Consider the following 18,636-nt stretch of genomic DNA (forward strand, 5'->3'; position numbering starts at 1 on the left):
TTAATGCGTTGGAAATAACACGAAATGGTTTATGATTAATATGCAATGCTTTTGAGAACTGATGAATTGTTAATCCAGCTTCTCACACATCAGGATTTCTTTCTTTTCTTCTTCCTTTCTCATTTTTATATTTTTGTAAACTGAATATCTTTGGGTTTTGGACACACACAAAACAAGACGTCACCTTGGACTTTAATGAAATTTTATAGACCAAATGATTCATCAGTGCACCTTATTATAAACTTTATTGTTCATTTTTTGTTTATATGTTTTATATATTTGCACTCTTTCCCTCGATAATCAATATGAAAAGAATTGTTAGTTGAGTCCTACTCTAAAGCAGCTGAACCAATACACAGCTATTTTACTTTATTTCACATTGATGCACATTTTCTGTAAATTTTGCCGTGAAGCTTTGTCCACAGTGGCATGTTGTTTTGGATAAGATAATAATAATGAATTTGTCAATTTGTTTTTATCTCATTCAGTCATTTTCATAGGTTGATGAACGTTGTAGTACACTTGGTTGCTGTGTGTGTGTGTGCAGCTGCGGGATGGACATGTCCGTCAGGCTGGCGGTCTTGCAGCAGCTGGCTGAGAGCTGTGGTCTCAGTACAGTCCAGCAGGGCCTACAGCAGGTCTGGAGGCTGCTGCTGCTCTGCCTGATCTGCAGACTCTGCTTCAGACTGGGTGAGCTGCACTGACTCACAGGAAGGCTCGTCTTACCTGTTCGTGGTTTTCCATATCATACACATTTATTACACCTGGCTCGAATCAGCACACATTCAACCCACTGTGATGTGATGACACATATTTCAGTTTAAGCCTCATTAGGGACTCCAGAGGCCATCGGCCCTGTGACTGAAGTGTTTTCCTGCGTGTGTTCGTCAGACGGTGTGTCCACTGTGAAGCACGTAGTGTCGGTGTTGGCTGGGATGTACGGCCTCTTCCTGTTCTTTGAGCTGCACATGTTGTGGGTGCTGTTGCTCAGCGCGCTCTGTTACCTGGTCCTGCTCCTCAGCCGACACTCCAGCAGCAGAGGCCTCTTCCTCTCCGTCGTCATCCTCGTCTACCTCCTCATTGGGTGAGAAAACACTGCAAAAAACCAGTTTCCTGGAAACTGAAGCTGATTATTACAGCTTGTCCTGGATTGTCCCTGAAGTGCCCATTTAGGCAGTATGCCACTTGCACCTCCGACTAGTGGTGACTACATGCTTTTTCCACACCGTGTGCAGCAGTGATGTAGTTGCAAACTGCATCATCATCATCATCATCATCATCGTCATCATTCACTATTTACAGTTTGTGACTGCTCTGTTCACTATTTATTTACTACCCACATCAGACTAGCTTCATCATTAGGGCACGAGATCTGACTATAATTACATTTATAATAGTAATAAAAATAATAATAATAAAGTTTATTTATATAGCAACACAACAATAACAACTTAAACACTGTGGACGATTAGAAACCAGAAATAAAACACAGAGGACAAAATGTAAAGACAGCGGCTGAATTAAATCTGAAAACAGAGCAGAGCAAGACTGAAGTATAATGTAACTCGGTACTTCTGAATTCAGATAAACCTAAACATTTGAAGAAGGTATGAAGATTTGTGTATCCCATTAAACGAATGTGTTCTTATATGATCCCTTTATTCTCTGTCTTTGAGCCGCAGCCCGAGCGAAATAAAAGATAAATATAAAAACATAATTCAAAGCGCTGAGTAGGCTCACTTTCATATCTTATAGGAACACCAAGTACGAGGCTGTAGCGCTTCAGTCTAGATGATATCGGGATGCTAAAGCGCTGGTCGTCTGAACTCTCTCGCCGTCCTCAGAGACCCTCGCGATCCGCACACCGAGCTTTTATTTCTTAATTCTTTGTTTATTCTGCGCACCGAGCTCCGCAGGATCCAATATGAGCGACGACGCCATTCTCCAAGAGGACTGGTTGGTCGGTAGCCAGTACAGGCGGTGCTTTTGTACGCGTCGATCTGTTACCTCGAACATAACCTGCTCCGGAGCAGGTCAGGTGTTCAGCACAAGTTACCATGGCGATCTGCCCCGGTAAGAAGTGAGCCACCGTCGTAGGACTGAAAACCCTGAAGTTACCTGCTAACCCCAAGTCCTGCTTGGTAGTACAGACCCCTGGAAGCAGACTGGAATCATCGCTTGTTGAATAATTGTACACTTCCTTGTCTCGTTTCCCCATTAATTCATTTCATAAGTAGTTCTGCAAACCTTCTGCTTTCTGATGTAGAGTTCAAGCTTTGTAATATTATTTTTACCTCTTCGTTTCAGAGAGTTGCATTTGATTGACATGGTGACCTGGAACAGAATAAGAGGTAAATATTTAATTTATTCATTTTCCACAACTATGCATTTAATCGTGTTTAAGAAGGAAGAAGAAGAAAGATCATTTTCATTATCTTTTTGTTTTTATACTATAAAATAATGACAGTGACAAGGGTTCGATTTACGATGATATAAAGCAGAAATGTACAGAGCTGCGTGCCCTGATTGATAAACCATGAGCATGGTTCAGGGAAACGTGCACCTGGCATTCAGAATAAAATGGAGAGTTAGAAGTAATGTAATGCAATATTTAATTGTCAGACCAATGACGTGTAAGTGAAAGCACATACTAATAACTGGTGTCAGAAAAATAGTGAAAATACTTTATTATTTATTAAATACTTATAATACTCATAATATTAATCTGTCAAGCTCTGTCTGTTGGTGTCAAGATTGAATAAAACATATAATACCTTATTAAATAGGTGTAAGTATATGAAGTATAGTTCTAGTGTCTAATATGAGGCTTTCTGAAAACATATTTGTCAGAGATCATCTTTCTCAGACTTCAGAAAGAGCCACAGAAGACATGAAACAACAGTTTTTACAGACTGAGTCGAACTAACCATGACGTTAAAGTTCCCCCTTAATATTTGTCAAGAAAAAGAAAAATGTGTTTCCCCCTTAACTGCTTTCCCTAAACGTCAGAAAGAAACCTCAGTATGAAAGTTTGTGAGGATCAAGCAGCCGTGCTCTGTGCTCTGACCGCTCGAACTCTTTCAGTTTGTCCAGCCGTGATCCTGGTCGTCAGTGATTGTGTGTGTGTCAGGCTCTCAGATGGTGGTGGCCATGAAGGCCATCTCTCTGGCCTTTGACCTGGACAGAGGAGCCGTGGGCAGCCTGCCCTCCCCAGCTGAGTTCCTGGGTTATGTCCTCTTTGTGGGCACTGTGGTCTTCGGCCCTTGGATCAGCTTCTCCACTTATAAAAACGCCGTTGAAGGCAGAAAGCTGGTGAGTAATTGGTGTTTCCTGCTTCCCCCGTGGGCTTGCTGTTCTTCGTGCATCGTACTGCGGTGCTGACGAGGTGGTTTGTTCCTCAGAGCTGGTTGTGGCTGCGTAGCTCCTCCCTCGGCCTCCTGAAGAGTCAGATCTGTCTGCTGGTCTCCACCTGCATCGCCCCTTACCTCTTCACTTTGTTCATCCCCATCCATGGAAACACAGTCACACAGAAGTAAGGCACATTTTCCGTCTTTGTCCCCCTGCAATACAACGGCTTTACAATACAGAGAACTCAGTACTGTCTTGTCTGTCTTTCCCTGCTTCCAAGAGACATTTGAGAGGCTTGTTTTCAGCCCCACAGACACGAGTCTGCTGCAGGGGGTTTAAAATACGACATGAACAGTCTTTCAGAAGATGTGCGTCCACCAGTTCTGTGCTCATCTCTGCAAAGGCCACTTTAAGGCTGCTGTGCTTGATAATAGCATCAGTGGCGTGATGTTACAGTAACCCGCTGTCAGGTACTGCGACAAATCATTCTATCCAATTTCAGTTCAGTTTTATTTATATAGCGCCAGTTCAGAGAGAGAAATATGAAGAAAACTAATGTCATGATTTTTCAGAAACGCCCCAGATGTCAGGAGAACAAATACCCGTTTACCATTAATAATCATATCAGTGAACGCAGTGTGAGTCAGACCTACCTGGGTGTAACCATAGCAGCATCAGGGCGTTTCAACGTGGCAGCGAACGCACTCAAAGAAAAAGGTCGACGAGCTCGAAATGTAATTAAGAGAACATCATTTTTAAAATATCTGATAGTGTCGTCCGGCCCACTGCGCTGTCTGGTGGTGAGTCTGGGGTCCACTCACCAGAGCTTTACCCGCCGGGACAAACGTCCAGCAGAGTCTCTACATGCAGGACTCTGCAGATACATTTCACACAGAAAAACACCAACAGATGCATGTGGAGCAGAATCAGGCAGAGACCCGCTGATACTTAACATTCAGCCCCCGAGACCCCCTCCATCCCAAAGCCCTCCAGACCCAGGAGCTGAGCCCAGAACAGAGTCCCCTATCGCAGCCGGTGCTGAGACTACCTGCCCCCCCTCAGACACTCGGACCAGTCTCACAGCAGCACTGTGGATTTGAGGGACCCAAAATGTTTAGGATGTTTAGACTTTAAACTCAAAGTAAGAGTTACTTGAATATCATCTTGCTGTTGCTTCTGTCTTACCAACTTAAAAAGGTCAGCTCTGTTTTCACTGACCTGGAATTGTTCTACTTTGTGGTCTTTAGGACTTTTACTTGACTGTGTGTTGCACAGGTGGCTGCATGCTTATGAGAATGCAGTGTCCTTCCACTTCAGTAACTACTTTGTGGGTCACCTGAGTGAAGGCACCAGCATGCTGGCTGGAGCCGGCTGCACTGAGGAAAAAGACAACGTCAGATGGTAAGTTTAGAGTTTCACGGTGGGGGGACAGTGGAGATCCTGTGTGTGTGTGCGTGTGTGCGTGGATTGTCTGCTGTTGTTCATTTATGTATTTGTGCTGCAGAGTATAACATACTGTACCGAAAACAAATCCCACCGGTCATGTGGCTAATAAACAATCCATCTGGCTATGATATCATCTACTCACAGCAAACACCAGAATATATTATGATTACGTGATGAGACTTAATCTGTATTAATAGAAATATAATATAGTATATAATGTAATAAAACAGTACAACATATTAACATAGTATAGTATAATATATATATAAAGTATAGTACGAGTATAGTATAATATATAATATGTAAGGGTTAATGCCCGCTGCGCGTCGGACGGTTCTGGCCTCCCTGTTATCCATTCATTCCTGACACCTCGAAGGGCATTATCCCGCTTATACTATAGTCACTTGCCAAAGCAAAAACATGAATTAATTAATTAAATTAATTTATATTTTCACGTTTTGCAATCAAACTGAAGTTTTTCACAGCCATAACGCACTCTCCCTGGTAACACCCGAGAGCGTGAGTAATACCTGGAACAGTCATTACCATCCCATCTGTTCAAATTCAGGAGTCCTCAAACTTAACAGACAGACCTCGTCGCTTCACACTGCTCCGTTTGTCCCCTGTCCTCCCTGTCCTCCCTGTCCACTATCCTTCCTGTCCTCTCTCCTCCCTGCCCACTATCCTCCCTGTCCTCTCTCCTCCCTGTCCACTATCCTCCCTGTCCTCTCTCCTCCCTGTCCACTGTCCTCTCTCCTCCCTGTCCACTATCCTCCCTGTCCTCTCTCCTCCCTGTCCACTATCCTCCCTGTCCTCTCTCCTCCCTGTCCTCTCTCCTCCCTGTCCACTATCCTCCCTGTCCTCTCTCCTCCCTGCCCACTATCCTCCCTGCCCTCTCTCCTCCCTGTCCACTGTCCACTGTCCTCTCTCCTCCCTGCCCACTATCCTCCCTGTCCCTCTCTCCTCCTGTCCACTGTCCTCTCTCCTCCCTGCCCACTATCCTCCCTGTCCTCTCTCTCCTGTCCACTGCCCTCTCCTCCCTGCCCTCTCTCCTCCCTCTCTCCCTCTCTCCTCCCTGCCCTCTCTCCTCCTGTCCACTGCCCTCTCTCCTCCCTGTCCACTGCCCTCTCTCCTCCCTGTCCTCTCTCCTCCTGTCCACTGCCCCCTCTCTCCTCCCTGTCCACTGCCCTCTCTCCTCCCTGTCCACTGCTCCTCTCTGTCCTCTCCTGTCCTCTCTCTCTCTCCTGTCCTCTCTCCTCCTGTCCACTGCCTCTCTCCTCCCTGTCCACTGCCTCTCTCCTCCCTGTCCACTGTCCCCTCTCCTCCCTGTCCTCTCCTCCTCCCTGTCCTCTCTCCTCCCTGTCCACTGTCCCTCTCTCCTCCCTGTCCACTGCCCTCTCTCCTCCCTGTCCTCCTCCTCCCTGTCCCTCTCCTCCCTGTCCACTGCCCCCTCTCTCCTCCTGTCCTCCTCTCCTCCTCCTGTCCTCTCTCCTCCCTGTCCACTGCCCTCTCTCCTCCCTGTCCTCTCTCCTCCCTGTCCACTGCCCTCTCTCTCCCCTGTCCACTGCCCTCTCTCTCCTCCTGTCCTCTCTCCTCCTCCTGTCCTCTCTCCTCCTGTCCACTGCCTCTCTCCCTCCTGTCCTCTCCTCCCTGTCCCTCTCTCCTCCTGTCCACTGCCCTCTCTCCTCCCTGTCCTCTCTCCTCCCTGTCCACTGTCCTCTCTCCTCCCTGCCCACTATCCTCCCTGTCCTCTCTCCTCCCTGTCCACTGCCCCTCTCCTCCCTGCCCTCTCTCCTCCCTGCCCCTCTCCTCCTGCCCCTCTCTCCTCCTGTCCCCTGTATCCTCCCTGTCCCTCTCTCCTCCCTGTCCACTGCCCTCTCTCCTCCCTGCCCTCTCTCCTCCCTGCCCTCTCTCCTCCCTGCCCTCTCTCCTCCCTGTCCACTATCCTCCCTGTCCTCTCTCCTCCCTGTCCACTGTCCTCTCTCCTCCCTGTCCACTATCCTCCCTGTCCTCTCTCCTCCCTGTCCACTGCCCTCTCTCCTCCCTGTCCTCTCTCCTCCCTGTCCACTGCCCTCTCTCCTCCCTGTCCACTGCCCTCTCTCCTCCCTGTCCACTGCCCTCTCTCCTCCCTGTCCTCTCTCCTCCCTGTCCTCTCTCCTCCCTGTCCACTGCCCTCTCTCCTCCCTGTCCACTGCCCTCTCTCCTCCCTGTCCTCTCTCCTCCCTGTCCTCTCTCCTCCCTGTCCACTGCCCTCTCTCCTCCCTGTCCTCTCTCCTCCCTGTCCTCTCTCCTCCCTGTCCACTGCCCTCTCTCCTCCCTGTCCTCTCTCCTCCCTGTCCACTGCCCTCTCTCCTCCCTGTCCACTGCCCTCTCTCTCCTCCCTGTCCTCTCTCCTCCCTGTCCTCTCTCCTCCCTGTCCACTGCCCCTCTCTCCTCCCTGTCCTCTCTCCTCCCTGTCCCTCTCTCCTCCCTGTCCACTGCCCTCTCTCCTCCCTGTCCTCTCTCCTCCCTGTCCACTGCCCTCTCTCCTCCCTGTCCTCTCTCCTCCCTGTCCACTGCCCTCTCTCCTCCCTGTCCTCTCTCCTCCCTGCCCTCTCTCCTCCCTGTCCTCTCTCCTCCCTGCCCTCTCTCCTCCCTGTCCTCCCTGTAGGGACATGAGTGTGGTGAAGCCTCTCAGTGTGGAGATGCCTCGCTCCATGGTGCTGGTGGTGACGTCCTGGAACATCCCCATGTCCGAATGGCTGAAAACCTGTAAGTCCTCCACTCCGTCTGTCTCTCCACTGCAGCATCACCAAACACTGCTGTGATTTAAAACAGTAGATGGCGAAATGCAGATTTTCATAACTTACTGACACCAGCGCCGATGTGTTTCATCACAGTACAGTCATGTAATTTAGTTTTTGCAGTACATCTTTAAAACACATTGGCACTGAATGTTTTTATGAGCGTTACATTAAAAACTGTATTTCTATGTTATCACGATGTCGTGTGTTACTGCGCTCTGTCCTCCGTGTTCCTCAGACGTCTTTAAAAGCACCATGAAACTGGGGACCTTTCCCGCCATCCTGGTGACGTACACAGCCAGCGCCTTACTGCATGTTAGTAAGATGATGCCCACACTGTTATATTAATATATATTATGATTTAGTACACTAAATTCATGTTAGAGACACTTTTTCTTCTACTTTCACTTCAGTATACATGATAAACTACAATCTCCTGCCTTTAACTGTCCGCTGATAGAGGACCTGTGAAGACATTTTTCTGAAACATTTGAATGAAGACGCTGATGTTGTCATGAGAATATAGAGATGATGCTGAATGATGGACCGTCACTACTTTAACGTGCTGTTTGTTTTCTTCAGGGTCTGAGTTTTCACCTGGGAGCTGTTCTGCTCTCGCTGGGCTTCATCACTTACATTGAACATGGTATGAACAGCAGTATTTAACTGAGAAAGTTGAGCCAGTGAAGATGGTGATCACTTTTTACCTGCACAAACTACTGTACAAGATGCCGAAGTGACGTGTTACTGACCCAAGCGGTGACGCTGTGTCCTCATGTGGAGCGCGCACGAACAAACAGTGTCGGACTCCTGTTAGTGTTCATAAAGGCCGGTTTGTTTCTCACAGCTGGTCAATGCTGCTGTTCTGTTTTCTCCCCCTCAGTTCTGAGAAAGAAGCTCGCCTCCATCTTCAGTGCCTGCATCCTGTCCAGACCCTGCGCCTCCGACTGCAGCCATCAGCACAAGAAGGTACAGCGTCATCTCGACACAAAGCAGCGCCGAGCGGTCGAAACATAACGACATGCAGTAAGAAATCAACGGCAACCTGCGTAAAACTCTCTGCGGCTGTTAGTACTGCAGTTATGGGGGGCATGAAAAAACCCACCATGGTACTCCGTGTCAGGAGGGGACATTTTGATCGCTGCCGAGGTACCGCGACTCCGTCGGGCCTGTCTGTAAGTTTACACGCCACTTTAGGAGAAACTTCAAGTTACAGGAAGCATCAAATAACAGCTAAACGTCACCGGTCTGTTTGTAGAGTAGACCGGGTTGTGGGGGCGGGGGGGTCCAGCCCCAGAACAGAAACTGATTCAGAGCAGTCTTTAATAATAACCCCGCACTGTTTATTTAACCGCCTGGGGGTCATTTTCTGAATTTTCAAATTCAGTTTCTGGGGTTTATTCATTTCACAATTTGCTTTATTTCATTACAGATGTTAGTGAAGTGAATCAGTAAACTGGAGTCGCTGTGCGCTACAGCAAAGCTTTGGGCCACATGTGGACAGGGGAGTGCTTCAGACACACTCCAGGACCCCGAAAAGAAACTGGAAAAAACATTCAAAGCCGGCGGGGCGAAACTGCCGTCTGAGCATTAGCGACGTTACAGTGTGAAAACATACAATCCACGGTTTTCTGAGGGTTAGCATACACGGCCCCAGTTTTATGAAAACACCATCTTTCAGCGGTGAAGTATCCCGTTAACACCACCAGCTTCCTGTGGCACTTTAAGGTTGTTTGCATCCTTTACTCGACCCTCTTGTTTTCATTTGCATGGAGTAATAAAGCGTCTTCTGTCCTGGAGTCTGTGTCGGGCATCATTCAGCTGCTTTGCAGAAACATGAGCATCATGACGTGTCGTGCAGCGTTAAGGGGAACTTAACTGCAGGTTAAAGCTGTGCTTTGCTGCCCTCTCTGGTTCAAGGTGTCAGGCCTGTTTCACTGGGGTCAGAAATGTGCTCTGTTGCATCTGTAACCACACCCAGCAGTGATGTCACAGGGTCCTGGAGTGCACCTGTACATCACTGCAGCCAGGTGAGAAGGGAAGCCACTGGAGGTCACCAAAGACCAGGTTTTCAGGGGTGTTAAGTTTCACTTTAAGGGTTAAAAATATTTTCCCAGATGTCTCACAGTTTATTCTTTTGCCTTTGCTCCGTAGGAGTACTGGGTGATGATGCTGAACCTGGTTTTCAGCTTCCTGGCCATCTTCCACCTCACCTACCTGGGCTCCATGTTTGATCCCGGAGTCGATGAACAGGAAGTAGAAGAGGTAAGAGCCCCCCCCCCCGAGGGCCGAGCCCACAATGATCAGACCTGCGCAGACTTGCACGTGAGACTGAGACGTGTGTGCTCGTTTGCAGGGTTACACGGCCGTGCACACCATCCAGAGGTGGTCTGAACTGAACTGGGCGAGCCACTGGGTCGTGTTCGCCTGCTGGGTCTTCTACCGTTTAATTCAGTAACGCCGCTGCAGCAGATGGGAGGGCTGGCAGACACCGGATACTTCATGACACAGTATCGGGATGTGAGGACAGACATAAAGTAACCTGTCTCTCAGGTGAAAGGATCGTTTCAGGACATTTTGAAATGAAGTGCAGAAAAGAATCAGTCCAGTGATTTGACTGCACTGAAAACACGATCAGAAGAAAGAGAACAAACACACGAGACCTCCCAGTAGACCAGATCAGTTCCTTACTGTGCGTGTGTCTGTTGTTCTGTTGTAATGTTGGTGTTAAAGTCGTGTCCAAAAGCATTTCCACAGTCCACCATGTGAAGGTAAAGATACATGATTATATCGATTTTCAAAGGGTCCATAACTGTGACTGTTCACATGTTCTTCTGTTACTAAAGTCTTTTTTACTGCTGCTGCTGCTATTGTGTGTTTTTGTATTTTTTCTATTAAACGTTTCTGTTAATGTCAACAAGCTCCTGTTTGATTATTAGTAACAGACTGACAGGCAGGAAGGAAGGTGTATTAAAACACTTAATAAAGTGAACAGTCGTTATGTACGGAGCCTGGAGCAGCGCTACGGCTAGGCTGCAACAGCCGTCTTTACATAAATATTCACAACTCAACAGTAAAATACAAAACAACACAGTGACAACTGTAAAAAACTAGGACTACAGATCTATGGTATAAAATATAAATATATAAACTACAGAAACAGAGTGTGCGTGGCCGGGTCAGCACTGAGACAAACTGTCATATTATTGTTGGTCATCAATACGTCGTCACTCATATACTGCTATTTACTGTACGCTCCATACTGCTGTGTACTGTAGTAAATACTACCATATTCTGTGTACTTCTGTGTGCTGTAAGCCGGGGAAAAGGCAGCAGAACCAGACCGGATCAGCTGTTGAAAAATGGAAATCTTTGGCTGTTTGGTCTGTAACAGCAGCGTCTCAGGCTGAATGGGAATGCAGTCACCATGATGATCAACAATGATCTAATACAACCAATAACGATCGATGACGCTGCCGTTCCTGCATTTTAAAGCTGCTTGGTTGTTGATTTTCCGCCCGCTCTCCCTCTGCTCTCCAAGCGCCTCCGTGCGACGTCTGCTGTCACGTGACCCCAAGGGCTGAGGGGAGGTGGAAACAGTAATGAAACGCAGCCCAATCGTGAAGCCCGTTAGGGGGCGGAGCATGTCCTCACAGAACTGGAGGTACATCCAGGTAACTACGGGAAGTGTCCCGTAAACCCACTAAACCACTGTAGAGCTGAGGGAACATCACACACACGTAGTCATGTGACGCACTGTTTATATGAGAATATTGATTAGCGGAGCTTTCACTAACCCACACAGGTGTGTTTCTTCTCAGGTGAACTTCTAGCCTCTTGCAGGATGGACTTGGACCCCCACCTGTCCTCTTACCTGTATCTAGTCAATCATTAATGTCTCCCGTCAGACAGGACGTGTTCAGGTCAACACGGAAACGACAGACAAAAGTCTGGAGACAAACGCCGCGGCTGTCTTCCAGGGACGTTACAGGTTAGTTTGCTGCTGTGTCATTCAGTCGGCCCTTAATCAGACGCAGGTTTTTGTGGCTGACTCCTGTTTGTTGTGTGTGTTGTGACACAGGTGGACACACGGTAGAGGAACGTTATATAGAGAATGGGAAGAGGGGCCAACTGTAGCTGGATCGGGCCTGAGATCCCTCTGTCGTCACAGATCTTCAGTGGTAAGTAAACTAATAATGTGCTGATTGTTCTGCCAGAAGGATCAGTCTTATGTAAACAATGCTAAGTGTGACCAGGGCGAATTAATAATGGGAATTATTAAAGCAACATGCCAATATATGTGATACCGTTTGATATGTATTATTTTTATTCATACAGAACGTTAACAAATTTAATGAATACCACTAGAAATAAAATCCATTCATCATTTTGAACAAATTATTTTTTGTATCTGTCATGGTCTCCCTAAAATAAACACATGAAAACAGCTGATGAACATCCAGTTATTCCAGTTATATCCTGTAAATGTTGAACCATCAGAAAGTGCTGGAAAGCATTTGTAAACAGAACCACCCACAGCAAAGCAACAACTGGGAATTGTTATTTACAATGGGAGGACATCCGTATTAGGACACATACAACTGTGGAGGACAAATACCAGGAAAGTACACGTGCAGTATTTTGCTACCTTAAATAGACCAAATGTGATAGAATAGTGTTGGAGGGAATACGGAGAAGACTTCATCCAAATATTTGGTGTCAAATCATATTGCGTTCAAAGGGAAATAGAAAACATTGGTTATTTTATTTCTTTTATCAGGCGTAATGCCTCCTGAGATAAGTAGCTGCTTCAAGTAGCCACAGGAAGTTGGAAGCCTGAGTATAAACACATGGCAGAAACTAAGCAAATTAAAAGCATGAAGGAAATCATTCAGTGTGGACGAGATCAACAACTCTGAAAGGTCCAGCGTGGAGGATTTAGCAGCCTCTAGTGGTGAAACTGCAGTTTGCAGCCATGTGAACACGAAAGGCCCTCTGTAGAGCCGGTGTCTGGTTTGTCCGTTCTGGGCTCCTGTAGAAACATGGCGGTGCAACATGGCGGCCTCGTGGAAGCGGACCCGCTCCCTCTGTAGATATAAATGCTGATTCTAAGGTGACGAAAACACATGGTTCTTATTTTCAGGTGATTAAACACTGATGAAAACATACTAATAAATATTATATTCCATGTCTGCCGACAGCTGCTCCTAAACGTTCCACACTGGAGCTTTAAATCAACACATTTCTTCAATCGACACGACAGACGTTAAGCTTCTAAATCGGTCTCTTCTGATTGGTTTCAGTCCTACCGCAGCGTGACGAAGACGTCAGGCTGAAAGAATGAAACTAATGGAGACTCAGTCTGATTATCAGGCCTGGTTACAGTGTGTGTGTGTGTGTGTGTGTGTGTGTGTGTTTTGTCAGCCATTAAAGATGAGCTGTGGCTCTTCCTCATCCCGGCCGGCCTGGCGCTCATTTTGCTGGGGGTGTTCCTGGAGGAGGCGGGCTTCTTCCTGCGCCGCGTTCCCTCGTCCAGACGACAGCGGCTCTACCTGTGGATATTAGGGATGTACCCGGTAACGTCAGCCTCCTCGCTCTCCTCTGACAGCTGAAACCAGTAACCCCTTCACATCTGAAGTATGCTGAATGTGTTTGGGTCCCAGTGAACTCTGCTCAGTCTCTGAATGTCGTCTTTACCTCAGGTTTTTACCTTCACCTCCCTCATAGCGCTGTATGTGCCGCGCTCTTCCTCGCTGTGTAATTTCATCGCTTCACTGTGAGTTAACGCGTCTTGAATAAACTAAAGAGTGTCATCACACTGCTGTGCGTTGGTCCTGTCTGAACGTGTGTGTGTGTGTGTGTGTGCAGGTATCACTCCATCACCTTGCTGAAGTTCATGGGACTGATCACAGACTTCTTTGGAGGGAAAGCTCGCATGTTGGCGGCCTTGTCTGGCCAGCAGGTATCTCCAGATCCTTTCCCCTGCTGCTGCTGCTGCTGTCTGCCACTGGTGGCCATCAACAGGTACACACCAGACACACACCTGAGTGACCCTACACCTGCACTGGGTGTAGATTTCACTAGAGTCAAAGATGTTGTTTGGAGCCAACACCCAGTGGCCGTCACAGGTACTGCATCTTCAGAGCGCTGTCAGGTGTGGTGGCAGCTCGGGTCACCTGTGTGTGGTTGTTAGTACCACAGTTATCTGTTAACCTGACTGTGTTGGTACGAAGCGTGCAGGCCGTGTGACGCGACGTGTCTTCCTCTGTGGTGTGCAGCAGCAGCCGGGGCTGGATGATGGCCGCTGTGCTGCAGCTCTCTGTTGTCCGCAGCATCCTGTTCTTCGTCACGCTGGTCCTGTGGACGGATGAGCAGTACAACTACGGTGACGTGAGTCATTTATTCACACTGTTTATTGTCCCAGCGAGCGTTGTGTAGTCGAGCTGTAGTCTGCGCTGCTGTAATGTATTTTATAGGGAGGGCGATCTGTGACCTTCTGCATGCTCGGGTGAAAGGACACTTCCTGTATTCCCATAGTTTTTGATCAGTTATCAGTTTTTCAGTGCTTTGCCACGTTAAGACATCAGATACGTTTCCCTTAACTGAGTCTATATCAGAATATTTGTCCAAAAAGAACCAAACGTTTGCATTGAACTTGTGAAAGTAACGTGTTTAAAGCCGCGTGGAGATAACATGTATCTTTATAAACGCAACATCAGCTTCTCATTCATACTGGTTTACACCTTTACCGACAACCTTAGAAGTCTTTGTTGTTCAGATGGAAACTGACAAATACAGCATCCCATAAGCAACACCGAAGGCCTCAGTATGCTTCAAATGAAGTGTCGGATCGTCTAACGGAGTCTTATGATTGGTCAGGTGTATGGATGTGCGAGAGTGGGCGGAGTTTAAATTTCTCTCTCAAGCTCTTTTTTCATGCTTCGCACAACTACTTTTCATGTGAGCAGCTGAGGTTGACGCCATGGATGCCCTGCAGAGGAGACTGTGAGAGAGTGTGTGCTGTTGTCTCCATTTGTACAGTACGACAGACACCGCGACGCAGAGTTGTTGGAGAGAGATCAGGGAGGAGAATTTGACTGCTGGCCTTTTCTCCTAGTTCACTTGAAGCCTGCTGAGGCCCTAAAAGACTGAAGTCCTGCCTGCAGCTCTGGATGAGTTGAAGGATAAAACCAGTGACAACACCTTCTTGTTCTCCAGGTGGATTCGGTGAACCCCAACCTGTACGTGAACGGCATCATATGCGTGTCGACCTTCGTGTCCTTCTACGGCCACCTGCTGTTTTACAAAGCCACCAAGAGTGCTTTACGTGGCTACGGGCTGAGAGCCAAGTTCATCTGCGTCATCGTGGTGTTGGTGCTGTGTGGCCTGCAGAGTGGCATCTTAGAGACCGTGGGTGCCCTGGAGGTCATCCCCTGCACTCCACCCTTCTCCGTCCTGACCAGGTCCCAGCGTAAGTCACATCTGGCCTCTTCCAGTCTCAGCCTCAAATCAGGTTTGGCTTCACATTCCAGTTTGCACAAAACAAAAACCAGCCTGTCTGTAAAGGTTCTGGCGATGTTCCTTCCATGTTCTGTTTTGGTTCTGTGCGACTTATTGTCTTCATACGTAAAGACATGTCACATCCTGCACCAGTAGCTCCTTGGAGGTTCATTCTTGCTCCTCAGTATGTCAGGGTTCAACGTTACTATACAAGTAGTTTCATTTATTAGCGGTTATCAAATAAAAAACAAAAACTGAAGTTAACTGTCATGTTTAATCTTTATTAATAAAGTAAATGAATCCGAACACGGACGCAGTGTGTCACAGATGCAAAGCAACAAACATTCTTGCATATTGAAAATGGGATGACGACATATTCTTTTTTAGAAATCAGTTCAGATCAGGATTAGAACTGAATATTTTAAATATAACAAAATGTTTCTAGAGCAGCAACAGTAAAGTTTACAGCAGCCGACGTGGCATTTTACTTGCCCCGGGCAATCGGCCAAGCCTTGTTATCATAGCAATCTGAGCGCAACAACATGAAAGATGTCAAGTTTTGTTCTTCTAATTATACAAAAATATAAACCATTCTAAGTGTATGGGTGCGCCAAAACCTGAGTGCAATAACAGATGTGCGTTTGTTCAAATAAAGTGCATACAGGAGATTAACAAAATTTTATATATATATATATATATATATAAAAGAAATAAATAAAAGAAAGGAACCAAAGCCTATAATAGTAACTGCACTACATTGGGTGCCTGCAGCCGGGGTAAAATGGGCTTGGGTGGGTGGACAGGATTTGGGCTGTTTTTGAAATACATAAAAAATGATAGTATATTAAAAATATATTCAGAAATTGTATTCCTTAGTTACACTTTACACTTGAAGTTGGCACGCTGTCAGGCTTGTACCAAGTTTGATGAAACTTTTGAGCAGTTCTTGGGCTGGAAATCACGCACAGTCCCGGCATTCATACTTATTCTGGACACGGACGGTGTGACTTTTTTTATGTTTACTTTGGGAAGGCCCTCATGGAAGTGTAGGAGATCACTGACTGAAGTACAAGCTGCAGGTTTATAGAGTGACACAAGAAAGTTCATTAAAATATTCATATTTCTAAAAGATGAACCCCTATAGAATATAACCAAAGCTAATAATTCTGTTGTGTCACGTCATATTACAATTAAAATGCATTTTCTGAATGAAAACCGAAAGAAGAAAAGAAGGCAAAGATACGTGTGGCCGTTTCCTCTGTAATGATCATGTCTGCTGCTGTCCTGTGTTCTCAGTGATCTACCACTACTGCGTGATCGTGGAGATGTTCTGCATCGGCCTGTACGCCCGCCACACGTTCCGTAAGGTGGAGCCGAGCGTGGTGGAGGAGGTGGCGGGGCCCGTCGGGGTCCGGCAGGTGGAGAAGGCCGTTCAAACGGACGAAGTTCGGGCGACGCATCGCGAGGACGGTTGGCCCGGCCTCCTCGTCAGCGCCTCCAATCCCAGTTACCACAGTGACAGCGAGGACAGCCTGTGCAGGATAGAGCACGCTCCTCTGGACGGTTTCACCTTCCCCCAGGCCAGAGGTCAGCAGCCAGGCAGACCAGAACCAGCGGAGCCCAGGTCTGCAGTGGAGCCTGGCGTAGATCTGAGCCACTTTACTGTCAGGGCTGATATTAACTATCAGGACTCTAAGGATGTCACTGTGGTTTGACCAACTATGGAAGACCGTAAATAAAAGAGTAAATAAGTGTAAGCTTAGCCACTGAAGATGCCGGTAGTGGTTTGGGTCTCTGTGGGGCCCTGAGGACTTGCCTGGAGGACTGCACCCCCTGTGCTGTGATAACACACACGTACCTAACACATAGGAAACTGTTCGTTCTGCTCCTGGTGCAGATTCACCAAACCTCTTCAGCACACATGAGTGAGCTCTGAACTTTCCAAGCTGGACTCGGCTGCTACATAATGAGGGAATACATAATATTCAGCACGTGGTCTCGTCCATGGAGAAGTTGCTGCTTCCAGCTCTGTAAAATCACTACGTGTGGAATAGTTTTTGTTTTGCAGTTGTTTATACCACAAGGCGTGATGAGTGCAAGAGAACATGTATATCATACTAAGCCTGTTCCCCAGTGTTCAGGTTCTTTGTGTTGCTGCAGGGACCTGCAACGTTTGCACACTGGCTCCACATTTAAAGTACAACTGAAACTAAACTGCACCTTTGCTTTTTGTGCTGCAGCACACACATCTGCCGGGTGAATCACATGTGGCACACATCTGCCGGGTGAATCACACGTCGCACATCTGCCGGGTGAATCACATGTGGCACACATCTGCCGGGTGAATCACACGTCGCACATCTGCCGGGTGAATCACACGTCGCACATCTGCCGGGTGAATCACACGTCGCACATCTGCCGGGTGAATCACACGTCGCACATCTGCCGGGTGAATCACACGTCGCACATCTGCCGGGTGAATCACACGTCGCACATCTGCCGGGTGAATCACACGTGGCACACATCTGCCGGGTGAATCACACGTGGCACACATCTGCTGGGTAAATCACATGTGGCACATCTGCTGGGTGACTCACATGTCGCACATCTGCTGGGTGACTCACACGTCGCACATCTGCTGGGTGACTCACACGTCGCACATCTGCCGGGTGAATCACACGTCGCACATCTGCCGGGTGAATCACACGTGGCACATCTGCCGGGTGACTCACACGTTGCACATCTGCCGGGTGAATCACACGTGGCACATCTGCCGGGTGAATCACACGTGGCACATCTGCCGGGTGAATCACACGTGGCACATCTGCCGGGTGAATCACACGTGGCACATCTGCCGGGTGAATCACATGTGGCACATCTGCCGGGTAAATCACACGTCGCACATCTGCTGGGTGAATCACACGTGGCACATCTGCTGGGTGAATCACACGTGGCACATCTGCTGGGTGAATCACACGTGGCACATCTGCTGGGTGAATCACATGTGGCACATCTGCTGGGTGAATCACATGTGGCGCACACCTGCCGGGTGAATCACATGTGGCACATCTGCCGGGTGAATCACATGTGGCACATCTGCTGGGTGAATCACATGTGGCACATCTGCTGGGTGAATCACATGTGGCACATCTGCTGGGTGAATCACATGTGGCACACCTGCCGGGTGAATCACACGTCGCACACCTGCCGGGTGAATCACACGTCGCACATCTGCCGGGTGAATCACACGTCGCACATCTGCCGGGTGAATCACACGTCGCACATCTGCCGGGTGAATCACACGTCGCACATCTGCCGGGTGAATCACACGTCGCACATCTGCCGGGTGAATCACACGTCGCACATCTGCCGGGTGAATCACACGTCGCACATCTGCCGGGTGAATCACACGTCGCACATCTGCCGGGTGAATCACACGTCGCACATCTGCCGGGTGAATCACATGTGGCACATCTGCTGGGTGAATCACATGTGGCGCACACCTGCTGGGTGAATCACACGTCACACATCTGCTGGGTGAATCACATGTGGCACATCT

The 18,636-nt window shown here is 47.9% G+C and overlaps 2 protein-coding genes across 13 annotated transcripts in view; both read left to right on the forward strand.

Moving 5' to 3' along the window:
• Positions 1-10,494, forward strand: part of LOC122882472 (protein-serine O-palmitoleoyltransferase porcupine-like) — an 11,575-nt gene extending 1,081 nt beyond the window's left edge. For 5 of the 11 annotated variants that reach the window (XM_044209888.1, XM_044209887.1, XM_044209886.1 and 2 more), the window contains exons 2-13: positions 489-690; positions 892-1,084; positions 2,308-2,351; positions 3,131-3,312; positions 3,402-3,532; positions 4,624-4,749; positions 7,445-7,545; positions 7,816-7,892; positions 8,160-8,223; positions 8,461-8,546; positions 9,732-9,842; positions 9,934-10,494. In XM_044209888.1, coding sequence (XP_044065823.1) covers positions 555-690; positions 892-1,084; positions 2,308-2,351; positions 3,131-3,312; positions 3,402-3,532; positions 4,624-4,749; positions 7,445-7,545; positions 7,816-7,892; positions 8,160-8,223; positions 8,461-8,546; positions 9,732-9,842; positions 9,934-10,035 — 1,353 coding nt within the window. In that variant the 5' untranslated portion in view covers positions 489-554 and the 3' untranslated portion in view covers positions 10,036-10,494. Of the gene's footprint in view, positions 1-488; positions 691-891; positions 1,085-2,307; positions 2,352-3,130; positions 3,313-3,401; positions 3,533-4,623; positions 4,750-7,444; positions 7,546-7,815; positions 7,893-8,159; positions 8,224-8,460; positions 8,753-9,009; positions 9,848-9,933 lie in introns of those variants that run through there. The other 6 variants (XM_044209892.1, XM_044209885.1, XM_044209891.1 and 3 more) reach the window with 4 other exon arrangements.
• A 98-nt stretch (positions 10,495-10,592) lies between these two features.
• On the forward strand, positions 10,593-17,570 carry si:dkey-16n15.6 (organic solute transporter subunit alpha). 2 transcript variants are annotated; one of them, XM_044209893.1, is made up of 8 exons: positions 10,593-11,568; positions 11,659-11,758; positions 13,002-13,153; positions 13,280-13,353; positions 13,446-13,601; positions 13,856-13,967; positions 14,796-15,090; positions 16,374-17,570. In XM_044209893.1, the coding sequence occupies exons 2-8, from the start codon at positions 11,692-11,694 to the stop codon at positions 16,790-16,792; spliced, it is 1,275 nt and encodes a 424-aa protein (XP_044065828.1). In that variant the 5' UTR covers positions 10,593-11,568; positions 11,659-11,691; the 3' UTR covers positions 16,793-17,570. The 2 variants fall into 2 exon arrangements, with proteins under 2 accessions (XP_044065828.1, XP_044065829.1); XM_044209894.1 differs by having other exon boundaries at positions 14,796-15,048; positions 16,374-17,300.
• Positions 17,571-18,636: the final 1,066 nt, after the last annotated feature.

This window comes from Siniperca chuatsi, linkage group LG10 (genome assembly GCF_020085105.1).
Source record: "Siniperca chuatsi isolate FFG_IHB_CAS linkage group LG10, ASM2008510v1, whole genome shotgun sequence".
NCBI lineage: Eukaryota > Metazoa > Chordata > Actinopteri > Centrarchiformes > Sinipercidae > Siniperca > Siniperca chuatsi.